This window comes from Callorhinchus milii, unplaced genomic scaffold (genome assembly GCF_018977255.1).
Source record: "Callorhinchus milii isolate IMCB2004 unplaced genomic scaffold, IMCB_Cmil_1.0 Scaffold5, whole genome shotgun sequence".
In the NCBI taxonomy this organism is placed as follows: domain Eukaryota; kingdom Metazoa; phylum Chordata; class Chondrichthyes; order Chimaeriformes; family Callorhinchidae; genus Callorhinchus; species Callorhinchus milii.
In genome coordinates this window covers 19196212-19213016 of record NW_024704746.1, presented here as the reverse complement: position 1 = coordinate 19213016, position 16805 = coordinate 19196212, and the positions used below count along the sequence as shown (strand labels likewise).

The window sequence follows — 16805 nt, the reverse complement described above, 5'->3', positions numbered from 1 at the left end:
TTTCTGTTAATAGAATCATAAAAGGTGCCCACTTGATAAGGCAAGTTTCAATTCCATTAGAGGAATACGTCACCATGATTTGTCATTTTGTGCACTCAATTCTCCTGCAAGTGCTCATTCTCCACAACAATCAGTAATTTGCTTCATTAATTTGAACTTAGAAACTGCTGAGGAAGTCTGTTGGCTGAAGCACAAGTTCTTTGCTGTTTCCCCTTGGTCCAAGGTTTCCCATCTTGCCCACAGTTACTGCTATTGTCTAATATGGCACTCACCAGTACATAGTAGTAAGCACACAACGCTGTCAAATGGTGGATTACAAAGTATTTGTCTCCAATTGCTTTCCAATACCACAAAATGAGTAGCAAATCTGGAAAAGCAGAACAAAACCAAGAACAATTAAAGGAAATAATGTGTAGAGCAGAGGAGTTTCTCTTTATTCTTTAAATAGTACGGTTTTCACAACAATCAAACTGAATTATCCACATACTATCAACTGAGCAATTACAAAACTTCACCGCTTTAAATTTAAAAAAATTAAGATAGCATTTCATATTATGGTAATGGCATCACATTGAAGGACTTTAATGTGCAACAATATTAATTTTCCCCCTCTATTCCAGAGAGCTGTCCATTGGGTGCGCAAGTTTCTATTCTTCACACGTGAACCTAACAGCTATTCACTGAGAGAACATGACAGCAGGGTTTTACAGGGTTAAATGTTGCTGCATTTATACCATTTAGACTGGACATTGAAATCTTTAATAGTATTTTTTTTGTGATAAAAACAAAATTTGAGCTATAACCTAAGCACATGATTGCCCTCCTAAGGTTATAAAGCCACAATAGGCACCAGCTTCTCCACATAAGCTAGGAAAGCCTGATGATTTCTTGGGATACTTCACTTCCAACTTTTTAAGCAGACAACAACAGCAGACAGGATCATTCCTTCCATACAGAACACTAACTAACAAAAGGGCTCAATTTTTTTTAATCTCAACTCATTCAGTTGAAGGCCACTCACAAGAACACTTGTTTCAACAACTTGCAAGCAAAAAAATTGTTGGAAATGGGACAAATAGAATGTTCCCTATACAAGGAACTGAAAGCAATACTCAAGATAACAATCCAATCAAACATTGCCCTAGAGACAACTCTTAATATTTAACATTGCAATTTCACAGAAGCATCCACTACAAGAATAATAATCCTTGCAATTGCCCATCACCTCAGGAAGCAATTAGTTTTTCGGGGCTTACTGTCAAGTGTAGTGACTGTGTATTTTGTAGACAACTCCGAAGCATTCAAGGTTTGCATTTTGCAAGTTGCAAGGGAGAATGGCACAATTCAGCCACAGGGTTTGCATAACCAAAACCGCTTGACTATTTATAACTGGCTATTTAAAGGGAATTGTAATAAAGCAAGACTAAAGAGTGCCTGTTCTCTATCCCCCTCCAATTATAATTCTCCACTTTTGCAAGAAATACCATGAAGCAGCCTGGACAAGAACAGACAAACTTCACTACAATAATGACAGGTCACCAAAGCCTGAAACCCCCATCCATCTACAAACTAGTCAAATTCTAACATTGCTGGGTTTTGGGGAAACTAAACACTCTGCAGTCAAATAAGAAAAAACAAAAAGAGATACTCACCTGAAATGAGGTAGCCTGCAGTTAGACCAACATTTAATTTCACCAAGGAAGGGTCGCCCCTGTAACGAAGAGAAACGGTAGTTTCAATTTGTATAGTGATTTCGTATTTTGTAGAACACGGCAGCCAATTTCACACAACAATAGTCTTCAGATAGCCAATAAAGTGGATCGCCTGCCACGGTAATCAGGCAAGATTCCAGTCGTTCTATCAGTGTGCTTTCCTTTAAAAAACGAGGCTATCTTGTGGAACACTTACATCTTTAGGTCGTCAGAAATAATTACCCCAAAACCTTGAGAAACCAGGCTAAATGGTAACTACAGAATAGTGAGGTTATGTTTCTTACCAGACAGGGTCTGCATTGACAGCATCATCAACCCACAGTAAGTACAGACACAATATTCCAACCACTAGAGCATGGAATGTGGACACTATCCTGAGAAGCAAAGATGAAAAGAAAAGCAGCAGGTTGTCACCAGCATATTCTGCTCCACAACACATTCAAAAGATAACACGTACCCCGTGCTTACATTTATAAATCCAATGCCATGCAATGTAAAATAGTGCTCATTCCCCTCAGCAAAATATACTGAATGGAATGTAGATTCACTTAATTCTGATGCCATGTTGGAAATATTTTTATTTCAAGAACAGTAACAGAAATCTCCCCCCAGAGTAGCTGAAACATAGAGAGCAGCCAAATCCTAGGCTTTTATTCTTCATCTGTATTGAGTTAGTGTTTCACCCGTGTTGAGAGCCGCCACGTGGGCATTGTACGAGAACTAGATTAGGCTCGGCTGTGCTTTTCTTGGCCTGCCAACACTCAGTTTTTAATCTCATTCATGAATAATGGACACTTCTGCAGTAAGTAGTCGTGAAACTGTATCCTCAGCAGAAGCAGGGCAGGGGGAAGAAATAATGGAAAAAAANCACTCGACCACAAAATATGTCCTTGCAAGCAAAATGCTTACTACCAAGAGTAACACAACTCAGTAAATAAGATCAGTGCTTGTGAGGAGTAAGGCACACTAACATACTGACTCTACCAGAGAAGCAGAGTTCAACTTTCATTTCTAAACAGTGCCAGAAAATAATACATCACCACTGTCTCTGTTTCTAGTTTACGCATAAACTTTTGTAAACTTTATCTTATGCATTCCAAAACTTCAACAAGCTACGCTGTTTAGAAACAACGAGTCTCAGTTTACACACTGTTAATTCTAAAGTATTTGGTTTTGTTTATGTTGCATAGTTTGACCAAATATGCAGAAGTTCTTTGAACTGCTACATTCCCAACAGTTTCTTCACTGCTTCTTAAACCTCAAGAATATTTTCTAAACAATTTTGCTCAAATCAAAACAAACTTGCTTTTTATATCATGTTCACAGTGGATACTAGGCTTTGTATGTTTCCTCACAGTAAGAAAGTAAATTATTAAGATCTTATTTGGCCTTCATTATAACCTGAGCAGAATACTGAACTAGTGTCTGTAAAGTCTTCAGACGTGCAAACTTTCAAGAGGCACTCATAACCCTCCCCTGTTGTGGGCTAAGAGGCCGAAGATCAAGTGAGTGACCTTACAGATAATCTGCGAAGAGAACAGTCAAATAGAATAAGAATAATAATCCTTGCATTTGATATAGTGCCGGTTTTGATTGTAAACTAATAGCCACAACTCTAGGCAGTATTTGCCAAATATATTTCCATTAAAATCTGCCCGGCTACTTCTGCGATTGACCCTAGAGCGTACCTGGAATTCCACTCAGTCTTCTGAAGGTCAGTTAATGTCCTGAAGCCCTTGCAGCACAACATAGAAATCCTTGCACTTAAAAAATGGAACAGACCTTGAAAGACGATGAAACTGAACACCATGACGAAAGGCCATCCAAGTGAAGCCATGGCAACGGGGCCTCTGGAAGATAAAACCTGGTAAGAAAACAGATCAATAAAAATGAGACGACCATTTGTTCAAAACAGGACTAAATGACTCTTTAGTTCACATTTATTTTTGCCGTTCAAAAGTCAAAGCCAGACTAAATGAGTCACCTCACATTTTCACTTTGCATCAAATCTACTAAGTTTTACTCGTTTTTCGTGGATCTCAAGTAAAACTCTTGCAACCAGAGCTTTCCTTAATACGTTCTTATACAATCCTTCCTCAACCTCTGATGTCTCTATTCCTCCAACCAATTCTGCTCAGAATCTCATCAGAATCTTTGGGACATATGTCATGCGACCACCAGGAAGGTGGAAGGCAAACTAGACATTCCTTGTTTTTTTTTCGACTAGCATTTCTTGTGTTCTTACCTCAACACTCTTTCTTCTTCCTAATTATTGCTATCCAAACAAAGTCCAAAGCTTTGAAGCCTCAGAAAGAGAAAGGAAGGGAACTTGTGACAACTCTACTACTAAGATAAACTTATGTATTTGTAGTTCGTCCACTAAATTTTACAATTTTATGATCTGTATCCATACATTTTAGAGGAGAACATTCCTACATTCCAAACTTCCCAAACTCCCAATGCACAATTCTCCCGAGGGACAAGAAAAATAGTTAGCTACTACTTTTAAACTTGGTGTTTTCAGGATGTGTTTGCAGGTAGCACTGTCCTATTGTGAAACAGAACACATTATGTGGTTACTTAGAAACTGCCCAAACAAAAACTGAACGCAACTTTAGTACACTATAACTATAGCTTCACTTTATTAACATTTAATAGCTTGCGTAATCAGAACAGGTTTTGCCTTGTGAAAAGGTGTTTGAAGATGTAATAATGTGTAGAGCAAAATAGATTATCCATTCCCAATATATGACTTTTTTGACATATATGATCTAATATTCTTTTTTCACACAATTCATTGCAACTCACCACACAACAAAGTAAGTATACAGTGTATAATGCTTCAAAAATGTCCTACCGAACGCAATTTCCAAAAGCAAGACTGAAGAGATAGCCAACAAATCCACACTTCATTTTACTAATGCAGCCACAAAATTCTCAGGGTATTTAAAAACACCAGCAAGAACTTGTCTATATTTTAGGATTGATAGAACCAATACATTAAGATTGCTGGCTAGCAAAACCTGCTGCGCGAATTCATTCACTTCAATCAGAATGCATCTTAATTTAAGGAAAGATTCCTGAAGTTATACTGCACACAGCGTAGGAAGTACCTGCTCCCTAATTCCCTACTGCAAGACTTATACACCCAAAGAAATTTCAGATAACCCAATTCTATTTCACGAGCATCATTTTATTGGCTAATGAACTCCGTCAGTGATTCATAAGTTTAAGTTTTACAAAGCACAGAAGCATGCCAACTGTGGAACGTCCGGATAAAGTTTCCAAAGTTAAGTTGCTGTAAAAACTTTCTAGTTACTTTGTAAAAATTGTAAATCCTGTGCCATAAAACGTGCAAACAGGAAAAAAAGAAAGTTGAAATATATTCTGGCTTCGGGCCAGCCTGGCATGGAGACACAGTCTCGCTCCCCCTCAGCTCTGCTGCCTGCAGGCACTTGAGACCCACCTCACTTTAGCCTGTAAAAGATTAGTCTAAAAAAAGTTAAAGATTGTGGAAAATTCTTGAATTCAGTCCTGAAAAAAAAACGGCTTCTTATTCAGGACCGAATTTTTAAAAAAATCCCAAATTCTGCACAGCCTTGAATTCTAAGACAAAATTTTCTTGCAGGTTGAGTCCAAATAGAAACTTTGTCTTGCTGTACACAAGCGAGGAATGATTGGCAAGAGAGAGTTTGTGTTTGGCAGTCAGCTGAAGGATGACAATAGATGATAATACTCTATCTTCCCAGTCAGACATACTTGCTTCATTTCAGTAAGATCTGGGGGAGGGAGGAGAAGAGATTTCATTCTCTCTTTAAAAATAAGAGGCAATAATTTACATTGTGTGTAAAAAAAATTGAGATTTCAAAGCTTACCTACAGAAGTTATCAAATATACAACTGTGCAATATACTGCACTAAAAACATCCTCGATCTGACACAGTCCTTTTTGGGTAACAAACACAAGACAATTCTCATCTTATTACCTACTAGCAAATGCACAAAAGCCAGATCTTCACCGGGGTTTGGACATGAAGGATTTAAAGAGACAGAAATTATTCTGTATACATAGAAAACTGAAAGTTGATTTAGCAGGACCATTTATTTGCAAGCAATTAGGAAGTTAGCAGTGTGGCAAGTCATTGTTTATTTAACTGAGTTAGATCTAACATCCTGTGTTATGGTGTTTGTTATTATTTATTTTATTGGCCTGTTGGAATTCAGAAACACAAACTGCACTCTTCTCTCATATCAAGGACCCAAACTTCTATCGAAGAGCAATACAATTCTCGGAAAATAAAATGTTCCTGTATGAAAGTAAACAAATAAAACTTACATATGGGATTTTAAAATCAAGAAAACGTGGCTTGAAAAGTTTAAGAACTTTCCACCACCCATTGATTTCTGCCAAAATACAACTGTACAAGAATTATATTTCTAACCAAGCTTCTGAAATCACTGAAAAAATAAAGCCATGGTCATTATTCATTTCACTTTATCAACACGCTTGTTGTAGTAGCTGCTGTACCAAACACCCACTTAATGTTATTTTACAGCCGGAGAACCCACTGTGGGTCTCAGTGGAATCAGCACAATCAAACCTACATTATATTGGTTCCTACTGAGATTCCCCACATTATTTTTACACGACTACATTCCCCAAAGCAATACATCTCTTATCACCACTTTGTTATGCATTTTGAAGTATCTGTACTGTGGAGTCAAGAACAAGAATGAATATTATTTTTAAGTCAATAGTTTAATACACCAGTTACAAAACAGGAAATACCTGACATTACCTGAACTGACACCATACGAAAGGCAGTTCTAACGAATAAGCTGTCTACTAAGATGAAGCATCAACCATTTTTTTTATTCCATAGCTTCCCCTGTCCACAAAGATAAGACAAAGATCCATGGAGTTCGGTAATGCAGGGATGCAATTATTTCCTTTCCTAAGTCTTCTGAATTTTATAAGGTTATAATAGGTCTGATAGGTAACAGCCGTACGATGGCAGCAGGACTCTTAACAGTGTGGAAATTTGAAACAGACCTTCAATAAAATATTAAATAACAACGGCACCATCCTAATATAGAGATAACAAAGAGGTGTCAGTTATCATCAAATAGTCTCTTACCTGCACACCAGGGATTCCTAAAGAAAGGTATTTAGTAGAACATGCTGTGGATATTAAAAGCTGATGAATTCTCTCAAGGGAAATTATTTTCAATGTAAAATACCTCAGCCTTTACATTTCAGCAGGCACTGCTGGTGAAACCCTCCGAGCTATGGAAAGTAAAATTAACCAAATTAAGATATCAACATTACTTTCTGCACAAGTTTATTTAGCTATCTAATAATAACCTTCTGCTTTAAATCGCCATAAAGAATGTAAAATGTTGCAGCTATTCTCATCGAGACAAGGTGATGTTTGCAGGGCAGACTTTCCCGAAAGGGAATTACTGACTTCCTGAGATGCACTTCCTGCAATCTCGTGAGTCAAATTGGGTCACTTGCTTATCCTGCCAGGAAAATCCATCTCACGTAAAAAAAAAACACTTCTCAGTTGTTTGGGCTGGTGTTCGAATATCATAGAGGAGCCACTCTCACTTAAAAACTAAAGCGTTCCATTTTTCAAACAGAGTCTTTGTATCTTCACATCCATCCATTCTCTGGCACCTCTTTATCTCCCTGACTTTCTCCTACCCTACTCCTCCGCTCGCCTCCTCCGCTCAGCTAGCTTGTATTCCCTCTGGAACCATTGATTGTTATACTCAAACAGACCAGTGGGCACTAATGTCGAGATGCTTCGTCGAGACAAACTGAAACAAATAGGACAAAACACTCCAACTGTAGCATAACCAAGGTCTTGTACAAGTTGAACACCATCTCCTGGTTCACAACAGTGAACAACAAAGATACTGGCCGATACCCAATGCCACCAAACACTGTACAGTGGAGATGTTCTTGAATCTTTTTCCAGCTGCAATTTACCGAACAAAAGCTTTTCTTTGAAATCCTACCTTTGAAGTAGTTCTTCAAAGAATTTACAGAAAGCAAGCTTCAAAACTGAGGGTGCGTCTAAGAACACATTCTGTGTGCACCAAAATGTTACGTTAATAGAGTAAATCTAGACCCAAGTGGATTTTTCTCCCCACACGTTTGCTAAAATAGAGAAGTACTTTTTTGTACAATGTTTTCCCTACTGGATGGCAGCAACAGATAGATGATAATGGAGTGGAGAGGGCAGGGGACATGCAAGGGGAGGGAGTTTTAAGACGTCTTGAAGATTTGATGAGGCGCTATGGGTCATCTTGAAGACGTGATATCAAAGGCAAGGATTATTATTATTATATGTGGCTCGGCACTGGGACAATTGGAGTGAAACCAAAAATGTACAGGGCCATAGAAGTGAATCAGGAAGGAGAAATGATGGAGGATGGAGCAGACAACAGTGCCAAAAGTACAAAGGGTTACTGGTTACAGACAAAGCAAACATTGTTTGTGACTTTGACCAGGGCTGCCTCAGTCCTGTGGGCAGGGCGGTTGCAGATTGGAGATACTCATACAGGGAATGAATCAGGAAATAAAGAATAGAGATGGGAAGTGACAACTGGTTCCAGCACCTTGGAGAGGAAGGGCATATTGGAGATGGAGCGAGAGTTAGAGATAGCTGGGGTCAGTTAAATTTGTAATTCTGTATTCTCCATTAAACCCACATTGCACCTCGGATACCTCGTTTTTAATAATAATAATAATCCTGGCATTTTGATATAGCGCCTTATCACGTCTTCTAGATGTCTCAAAGCGCTTCACAGAATATACTGTAAAGTGAATTGACTGTATATTTTGTGGGTGAAACGGGGCAGCCAATTGCGCACAGCAGGGATACAAGTCAAGATCATGCCTTAGTAAACTGGTCATACTGTACACTCTGGAGTGAAGTTAACATTGTTAGCCTCAAAACAACAAAATGTACCTCCTAGTTTTATTAGCACAGCGATGCCTGTCTCGAGTCAACAGCGAGCCAATTTGCTCATCCTTGCACATGCCCAAGGGATCCAGATTTGTGTGGTAACTCGATTTCTATATTGGCATCCATGTGTATTCATTTGAATGGTTAATGATCTGAAGGAATTTAAATACACTCGCAAACTAATACTGGGAATGTGTCTGCTGTCAGTCAAATGCATGATGTGGGAAAATCCTAATGTCTGCACTATGACAGTCATTCAGTTAGAATAAACCACAACAGAACATCAACGCAGAAGGTCTTCCCAAGTTGATTCTGTTTACATTTGCCGTGACTATGTAATGTACAGTATGTCAGATATACACATAATGTATATCTTCAATTGCATTTTGAAGTGAGGATCAATGATGTTTACCAGAGTACTTAATGACAGGAAGTGTTATCCCAATGTTTGAACAAAGGAGGAGGGTATAAACCTGGAAATGAAAGGCTAGTTGTGGTAGGGAAATTGCTAAAGAGCATTATACGAGACACAATTAATACCTTTCTCCATCAATTCAAAGAGGAAGATGCATCTTTCTATCACGGCATTAAGTGGTTTCTTAAATGAGGGCTCTGAGCTCAAGTATTTTCCCTGAAAAATTCACTGACTGCTTTCTATGTAGGCAAATGCTTCTTTGTACCTGTCCTACACTCCTACACTTGACCGTTTACAAACCTCTTATCTGTGCCTATTTGTCCTGCTCCCACCATGCGGTGGGATATGCATCTGACAGTAATTTTCCAGGCTTACTTTCTCTCCACGACTAACCAGGTTACACACCTCTGTAAGTTCTGCTCAGAAAGATCTCTTTTCAAGGCCGAAGCTTATCTTATCTGGTGATGACTCACAGTTAATCTTTCCGACAATGAGGGTCCTATTCCCTGTACTATGTCTTGTTTTAAACAGAAATGTATAGTTCGACTTTGTTTGGCTTCAACAGAACATTTCTAAGGATTTGAAATCATCCATATTTGTCCGTAACAGAGTTATTTGCCTGTGGTCTGTGACAGTTCCTTATAACACACTTTTTATAACAACAACAACAACAAGATTCCATTTATAGAGCGCCTTTCACGTCGGGAGGACGTCCCAAAGCGCTGGACAGTTGGGTCAGGACCCGAGCAGGTGGAGAAATGGTCAGGGTGAGGGGAGGGAAGGGAGGGAGCGAGGAGGGGGGGAAATGGTCAGGGTGAGGGGAGACTTGCGGATGGCCTCCTGGAGCGCTTTCGCACAGAACACACCTGAACGGCGTGGACCCCTTTAACTGCAGTCGGCCCACTCGCTTCCCGCACCTCAGCTGGCTCTCAAGCCAAAATGGCAGACTCCTGGGTCATTAATTCACCACCAATTAATTGTGCAGGAAATGGCTCCAGCAGCAACCTGATGACCACCCCCTCCAAAAGTCGAGCTCCTTTTTTTTTTTGAGCGTGGAAACCAGACGGCACATGGGGAGTGAACCTGCCAGCTGCACCCCCCTGTTATAGCCTGGACAGGAATTTTAGGGATCCCAACCATCACGATATAACAGGGCTGGACTGCATGGATCATGTTGAGCTTTTTTTGTGCCACGAGATCTTGTTGCCTCCTCCAACTTCAAAACCTCACCTGCTTGGCATCATTTAACTTCGTTACACCACGTCCGACAATCCAGGTTATTTGCGTGTACAAGATACAGGAAGGGTTAAATCAGCCGAAGGACCCAACCGACAGTTCAATCATTTGTTTTGGGGGCTTGTCCTTCACACCCTGAAACTCTCCCCCACCCCCCCCCCCCACTCAGCGCCATTGATCTCTGCCCTCGCCACCTACCTCTCTGTCAACCTACCATCCTTTCTCCCGACACACGCACACACACACACACACACACACACACAACAAAAAATACCAACTCTCCGAAGCCTAAGTTGTTGGAGGAAGTAAAGTCCACAGTTCACCAATTTTTGGATCATTTCATTTCACGCTTTTTTACAGATAGTCATTTCGTTCAGGATTTAGTTCTGAAAAGTCCCAGAGAGTGATATTCATGCAAGATACAAAGAGTGGGGCTTGGGGGGAGGGGGGGGTGAGGGGGGGGCTAAGGTGAAGGGGGTTAGAGAGAGATGAGGGAATAATAATAATAATAATCATAATAATAATAATCCTTGCCTTTGATAAGAGCTTTTATCGTGTCATTGAGACGTCTCAAAGCGCTTCACAGGATATACTGTAAAGGGGGTTGACTGTGTAAGGTAAGAGGGTACAGAGAGGAACCTAAAGAGAGGGACAGAGGGAGGAGAGAGCAAAGGGGGTGGGGGTAGAGATAGAGAGGAAGAGGTAAAGGTAGGGAGGGAGAAGGGGGCGAAGAGGAAGGCGAAGGTGGAAGAGGGGAAGAAAGTAAAGGTAGAGAGGAGGGAGGGTGGGTGGTAAAGAGCAGAGGAGGGTGGAGGTAAGGGAGGGAGGGAGGGGAGGAGGTAAAAAGGAGGAGGGAGGGAGGGAAAGAGCAGAGAAAGATAGAGGAAGAGAAGGAGGGAGGGAGGAAGGTAGAGGAAGAGAAGGAGGGAGGGAGATAAAGAGCAGAGGAAGGTAGAGGAAGAGGAGGGAGAGAGGAAGGTAGAGGAAGAGAAGGAGGGAGAGAGGAAGGTAGAGGAAGAGAAGGAGGGAGGGAGGGAGGTAGAGGAAGAGAAGGAGGGAGGGAGGGAGGTAGAGGAGGAGGAGGGAGGGAGGGAGGTAGAGAGGACGGAGGGAGGTAGAGAGGGAGAGGAGGGCGGGAGGGAGGTAGAGAGGAGAGAGGGAGGTAGAGAGAAGAGAGGGAGGTAGAGAGGAGAGGAGGTAGAGAGGAGAGGAGAGAGGGAGGTAGAGAGGAGGGAGGGAGGTAGAGAGGAGGGAGGGAGGTAGAGAGGGAGAGGAGGGCGGGAGGGAGGTAGAGAGGAGAGGAGAGAGGGAGGTAGAGAGGGAGGTAGAGAGGAGAGAGGGAGGTAGAGAGGAGAGAGGGAGGTAGAGAGGAGAGGAGGTGGAGAGGAGAGGAGAGAGGGAGGTAGAGAGGAGAGGAGGGAGGGAGGAAGAGGAGAGGAAGGAGGGAGGTAGAGAGGAGAGGAGGTAGAGAGGAGAGGAGAGAGGGAGGGAGAGAGGAGAGGAGGTAGAGAGGAGAGGAGAGAGGGAGGTAGAGAGGAGAGGAGAGAGGGAGGTAGAGAGGAGAGGAGAGAGGGAGGTGGAGAGGGAGAGGAGAGGAGGGCGGCGGTTGGTCTGTGGCTGATGACCTGCTCTGGAGGTCGGTTTGGTTGATAGGGGACTCAGGTTGTGAGGCTGATCCGCGGCCTCAGCCTCCGGGTCACCAGCGCTCGCGGTGGGTGGGGTGAGGTGAGGGGGGTGTCAGCCCCCACTGACAACAAACATGGCGGGAGGGGAGGGGGAGAGAGAGGGAGACAGAGAGAGAGAGATGGAGAGGAAGAGGAGAAGATGTCCAACAGGAGCAGCGCCACATTACACTCTCTCTCTCTCACTCACTCACTCACTCACTGACTCACGGGGAGGTTTACAAAGAGCAACAACAACAACAACAACAACAAAATGTCAATTAAAATAAAATGCACAGACTTGAAGCCTCAGTCAGTGTTGTTGTTTGTTGTTGTCGGCTCTCCCCCCCCCCTCATCTCTCTCCTCTCTCTCTCTCTCTTTCTATCAAAGAAAAGCAGTAAAATTTCTGCAAACTTTCCCTCCTCCTCAAAAAAAGGGGTCAGTCAGTCAGTCAGTCCCTGGGCTGACCTTCAGCTACAATTTCTCTCTGGGTGTCTGTCTGTGTCTGTGTGTGTGTGTGTGTGTGTCTGTGTGTGTGTGTCTGTGTGTGTGTGTGTGTGTCTGTGTGTGTGTGTGTGTGTCTGTGTGTGTGTGTCTGTGTGTGTGGATGTATGTGTCTGTCTGTGTGTGTCTGTGTGTGTGGATGTATGTGTCTGTCTGTGTGTGTGTCTGTGTGTGTGGATGTATGTGTCTGTGTGTCTATGTGTGTCTGTCTCTCTGTGTGTGGATGTATGTGTCTGTCTGTGTGTGTGTGTGTGTGTCTGTGTGTGTGGATGTATGTGTCTGTGTGTCTATGTGTGTCTGTCTCTCTGTGTGTGGATGTATGTGTCTGTCTGTGTGTGTGTGTGTGTGTCTGTGTGTGTGGATGTATGTGTCTGTCTGTGTGTGTGTGTGTGTGTCTCTGTGTGTGTGGATGTATGTGTCTGTGTGTCTATGTGTGTCTGTGTGTCTGTCTGTGTGTGTGTGTGTGTGTGTCTCTGTGTGTGTGGATGTATGTGTCTGTGTGTCTATGTGTGTCTGTCTCTCTGTGTGTGTGGATGTATGTGTGTGTGTGTGTGTGTCTGTGAAAAAAATACAACTACAAGGTTGAAATCAATCAGCCCCTCTTTGCTTGGAGAATAACTCCCTCTCTACACCCCCCCTCCCACTACAACCCCCCCCCCCTTTACATACCTCTCACCATGTATCCTCCTGCACCATGTGCTGTGGTGTGGTGGTCCTTCTCAACATGGCTTTTCTCTCTCTCTCACACTCACTCACTCACTCCACTCCTCCCTTTCAGGGTCAACGTCATTCAGTTCCTTGTAAGTAGGAGCTGATACCCTGGTCCAACTCTCCCAGCCCTTGTTTGGGGTCTGTGTGGGAGGGTGGGGTGAGTGTCTGTGGGGTGGGGGGNTGTGTGTCTGTGGTGGGGGTGTTGTTGCAATAACTTATTTAGCTTTCTTTCTGAGCATTTCACTTTTACTTTCACATTTAAAACCTTTCCGGCTCCAGAAAAGATCTAAGTTACCTCTGGTTTCTCCTCCCCCATCCCCCACCCCCACCCCCACTTCCTGGATACCCAATTACTCTTAATTTCATTTATTTCACTGCTGTGCTGTACAGTACTGTGCTGAGGTCCCCCCCCAAAAAAATCCACAGACTGATTGATCATCCGCAATCTGGCGATTAATCTCTCACCCCCGCAGAGCACGCCGAGATGCCGTCCGGCCTGAAGGGCGCTACATAAATGCAAGTTGTTGTTGTTGTTGATTTTGCTTTAAATGCGTGTTTATGTCTTGGAAATGTAAAACTCCAAAAATGTAAAAAAAAAAGGGGGTTCTTTCGCTGATTTAAAAAAAGAACACAGGTGAGGGATTGATGATTCCACTTAATACATACGCAGCCCCTTAATTAAGGTGACCATATTTTGCAAATCAAAATTCAGGGGCCCGTATAAACAAAATTGAATTCACCACAATTCCTGTTCAGCGTCTCGGGACATCCTCCCGACGTGAAAGGGGCTATACAAATGTAATTTTTGTTGTTGTTGATGCTGGCGGTACAGGAGAAGCATGTTGGATTAATGGCTGTATTTATCTGCTTCAGTTTGTTGCTGAATTCAAGACAGGACAAATTTGGCCAGTGATACAATATCTCATCCGGAGACGGTCCACGGAAATTGGGGACATAGATGATCACCTTAACTTAGTGCACAAATTCCTGACTGAATTCCTCAAGTCTAAGTGAAGCATCAATATTCTGCTGCTGTTTGAAACTGCACATCATGGAAAATTAACTCACTCGTAAATGTTGGTGCTGTGACAGCAACATTTGTAAGTGAGGGAGACGTCTGGTCTGTGTATCATCCGCAAGTCTTCATTTCTTTTTAATCCCCAAAACATGTGGTCACTCAATCCACGACTGTCTGAGGGACACTGCTGTGCGCAATTGGCTGCCGCGTTTCCCCACAACATACAATTCACTCTACAGTATATTCTGTATATTCTGTGAAGCGCTTTGAGACTTCTTGAAGACATGACATGGCGCCACATCAAATGCAAGTATTATTATTATTTATTATCATTAATCAGTTGGTATAAATGGAGGATGGAAAGAGGAGTTGTGGGATATTGGCCAAGTTCCTTTTAGAACTTTGGTGTTTAGGGATTATCTGCTCCGTGGACTCATAGGTTTCAACTGCATCTTGTGTATTCCACTGCGCTGCCTATTGAAGCCCCCCAAAAAGGGCATGGATTTCATTGTGATGGAAAAAGATCCATGGCAGCTTTGCATCTGCCCAGTGGATTTTGTTGGATCAAGAAGCTTATCAATCAGCTTGGAAGCCAAGCCAAATCTGTACTGAGTTCTCTTTGGGAAATTCATTCTGGTTGTTTGTAATCATTGAATGTCAACACATGGAAGTACATACTGTTTACAGTACCAGTGTGATATTGGAGTTATTTGAGCCATAAATACATAAATAAATTAACTTACCAGAGTGAGCCCAAACTCTGCCCTGGATTTTGCACGCACACTGAGCGCTCCAGCTTCTCTGCAGCTCAGGAACCAGAACGTACACAGAACCTGCGATCATACAAAACCAAGTAGATGAAAATGTAGAAGCATTGTTTAATTATTCAATGGTGACTTGTTGTATCAGACTGGAAGTTACTCCGTTCGCCTGTGCAATTTGTAAACCTACCAGTGGAACTAAAGTTGCAAATTGGTCTCATCTTTCAAGAACAAAAATACATGTTCTGTTCCAGTTATGTTGTCGATCCTCACTCCCAAGGCCTCTGTTGTACAAGGAATATTTATGAAATATTTATGGATGTTTTGGCAGGATGATCTAGAATATATATCCTCATGAATCAGTGAAGTATTACGAACTGACCAGCCTGACTAGATTTGCTTGTGTCATCTCCTAAAAGCAGCTGCCAAGATCACATTACAGCTGCTTAAGCAGGTTTGAGAGCTGGTAGCAGCTCATTCAGTACATTGTTGCCTATACGTGAAATTTGTCTTTCCTTACCTTGAAGCTTAATGTGGAACACCTACTTTTCCTCAGGAGAAAGAAGCAGCTGTGTCCAGGAGTATTGAGTATTACTTGAATGTCGAACAGCACCTAAATTCCTTTTACTGAGGCTCTATCCTGAGAAATAATTTTAGTACAAAAGCTCTGCACCCAAACCGAATGCACCAGCAGCAATAAATAAACACCCTTGACAGCTCCAGTGACAAGCAGGAACTCCTCATATTAAAAAAAACGAAAAGCTGTAAACAAGCCCGAATACAGAGATAACCCTGAGGAGAGAGCACGAGGTATTACTGGAAGATATTTGAAGGATTACTTCATTCATTAAACCGGTAATGGCACATGCAGGTATCGTCATTTTTATTTCCTTCGCTTTTAAATAGGCCAGAAGACAGGCCACTGTTTACAGGGAGAATCGGTTTGTAATCGGGCAAAGAGGAGGAGCAGTACAGTCAGGGATCGTGGGAGCAACACAATAGTGTATTTGAAATAGAGGTTCATGGTGGCTTCAATTACTTTCAGCATTATCCTGTGAAGCGCTTTGAGATGTCTCGACCGATGTGATCAGGCATCATACCAACTGCAAGGATTATCTATATATCTATCGATCGATCGATCAATTGATCGAAAGGGCAGCCAAAGCTTGTGGAACCTCACCTCAGCTAAAGAATTTGTACCTTTAGAAGAGAAGGAAAAAATACATGATGGATCGCAAGGATGAAACGTAAATGTAGCTTTAAGGGAGAAGGAAAGATGGTCATAGGTGCGTTCAAAGAGGTAGGTATCAAGGAAGGACTTAGAGGTAGAGAGAGATGAAGCTAGACAGAGGGGTAGAGTGAGGAAGATCTAGAGGTTAGCAGTATAGGAACTGAAGGCTCAGTCGGCAATGGTGAGCAACACTGATAACATCGTGAAGTCCTTTTGAATACAACAACCTAAAGAAACGCTGGAAGCTATAAACAAGTCAACCAAAGTACAGGTACTTACTACAAGAGAAAACTAAATTCAAAATTAAAATGCAGTAAAGCAACCGTTGTAGCAACGATTGTTTTAATTGCACTATTTTAAAACAACAATTAAGAGAAATGAATAAATCGGTCACTTCAATCCGTGGCTGTTTGTGGGAGGGAGCGAGAGAGAGAGCGAGAGAGCGAGAGAGAGAGCGCGAGAGAGAGAGAGAGAGAGCGAGAGAGAGCGAGAGAGCGAGAGAGAGAGAGAGCGAGCGAGAGCGAGAGAGAGAGAGAGAGAGCGAGCGAGAGAGAGAGAGAGAGAGCGAGAGAGAGCGAG

General features: G+C 42.3%; 1 protein-coding gene across 2 annotated transcripts in view; it reads right to left on the bottom strand.

Annotated features, from left to right (window-relative positions):
* Nucleotides 1-15827, bottom strand: part of tlcd4a (TLC domain containing 4a) — a 29310-nt gene extending 13483 nt beyond the window's left edge. Inside the window, exons 1-6 of one of the 2 annotated variants that reach the window (XM_007887115.2) lie at nucleotides 15186-15827; nucleotides 14978-15067; nucleotides 3401-3576; nucleotides 1997-2086; nucleotides 1653-1711; nucleotides 273-367 (exon numbers count right to left, since the gene is read on the bottom strand). In XM_007887115.2, coding sequence (XP_007885306.1) covers nucleotides 273-367; nucleotides 1653-1711; nucleotides 1997-2086; nucleotides 3401-3549 — 393 coding nt within the window. In that variant the 5' untranslated portion in view covers nucleotides 3550-3576; nucleotides 14978-15067; nucleotides 15186-15827. Of the gene's footprint in view, nucleotides 1-272; nucleotides 368-1652; nucleotides 1712-1996; nucleotides 2087-3400; nucleotides 3577-13174; nucleotides 13352-14977; nucleotides 15068-15185 lie in introns of those variants that run through there. The other variant, XM_007887114.2, reaches the window with a different exon arrangement.
* Nucleotides 15828-16805: the final 978 nt, after the last annotated feature.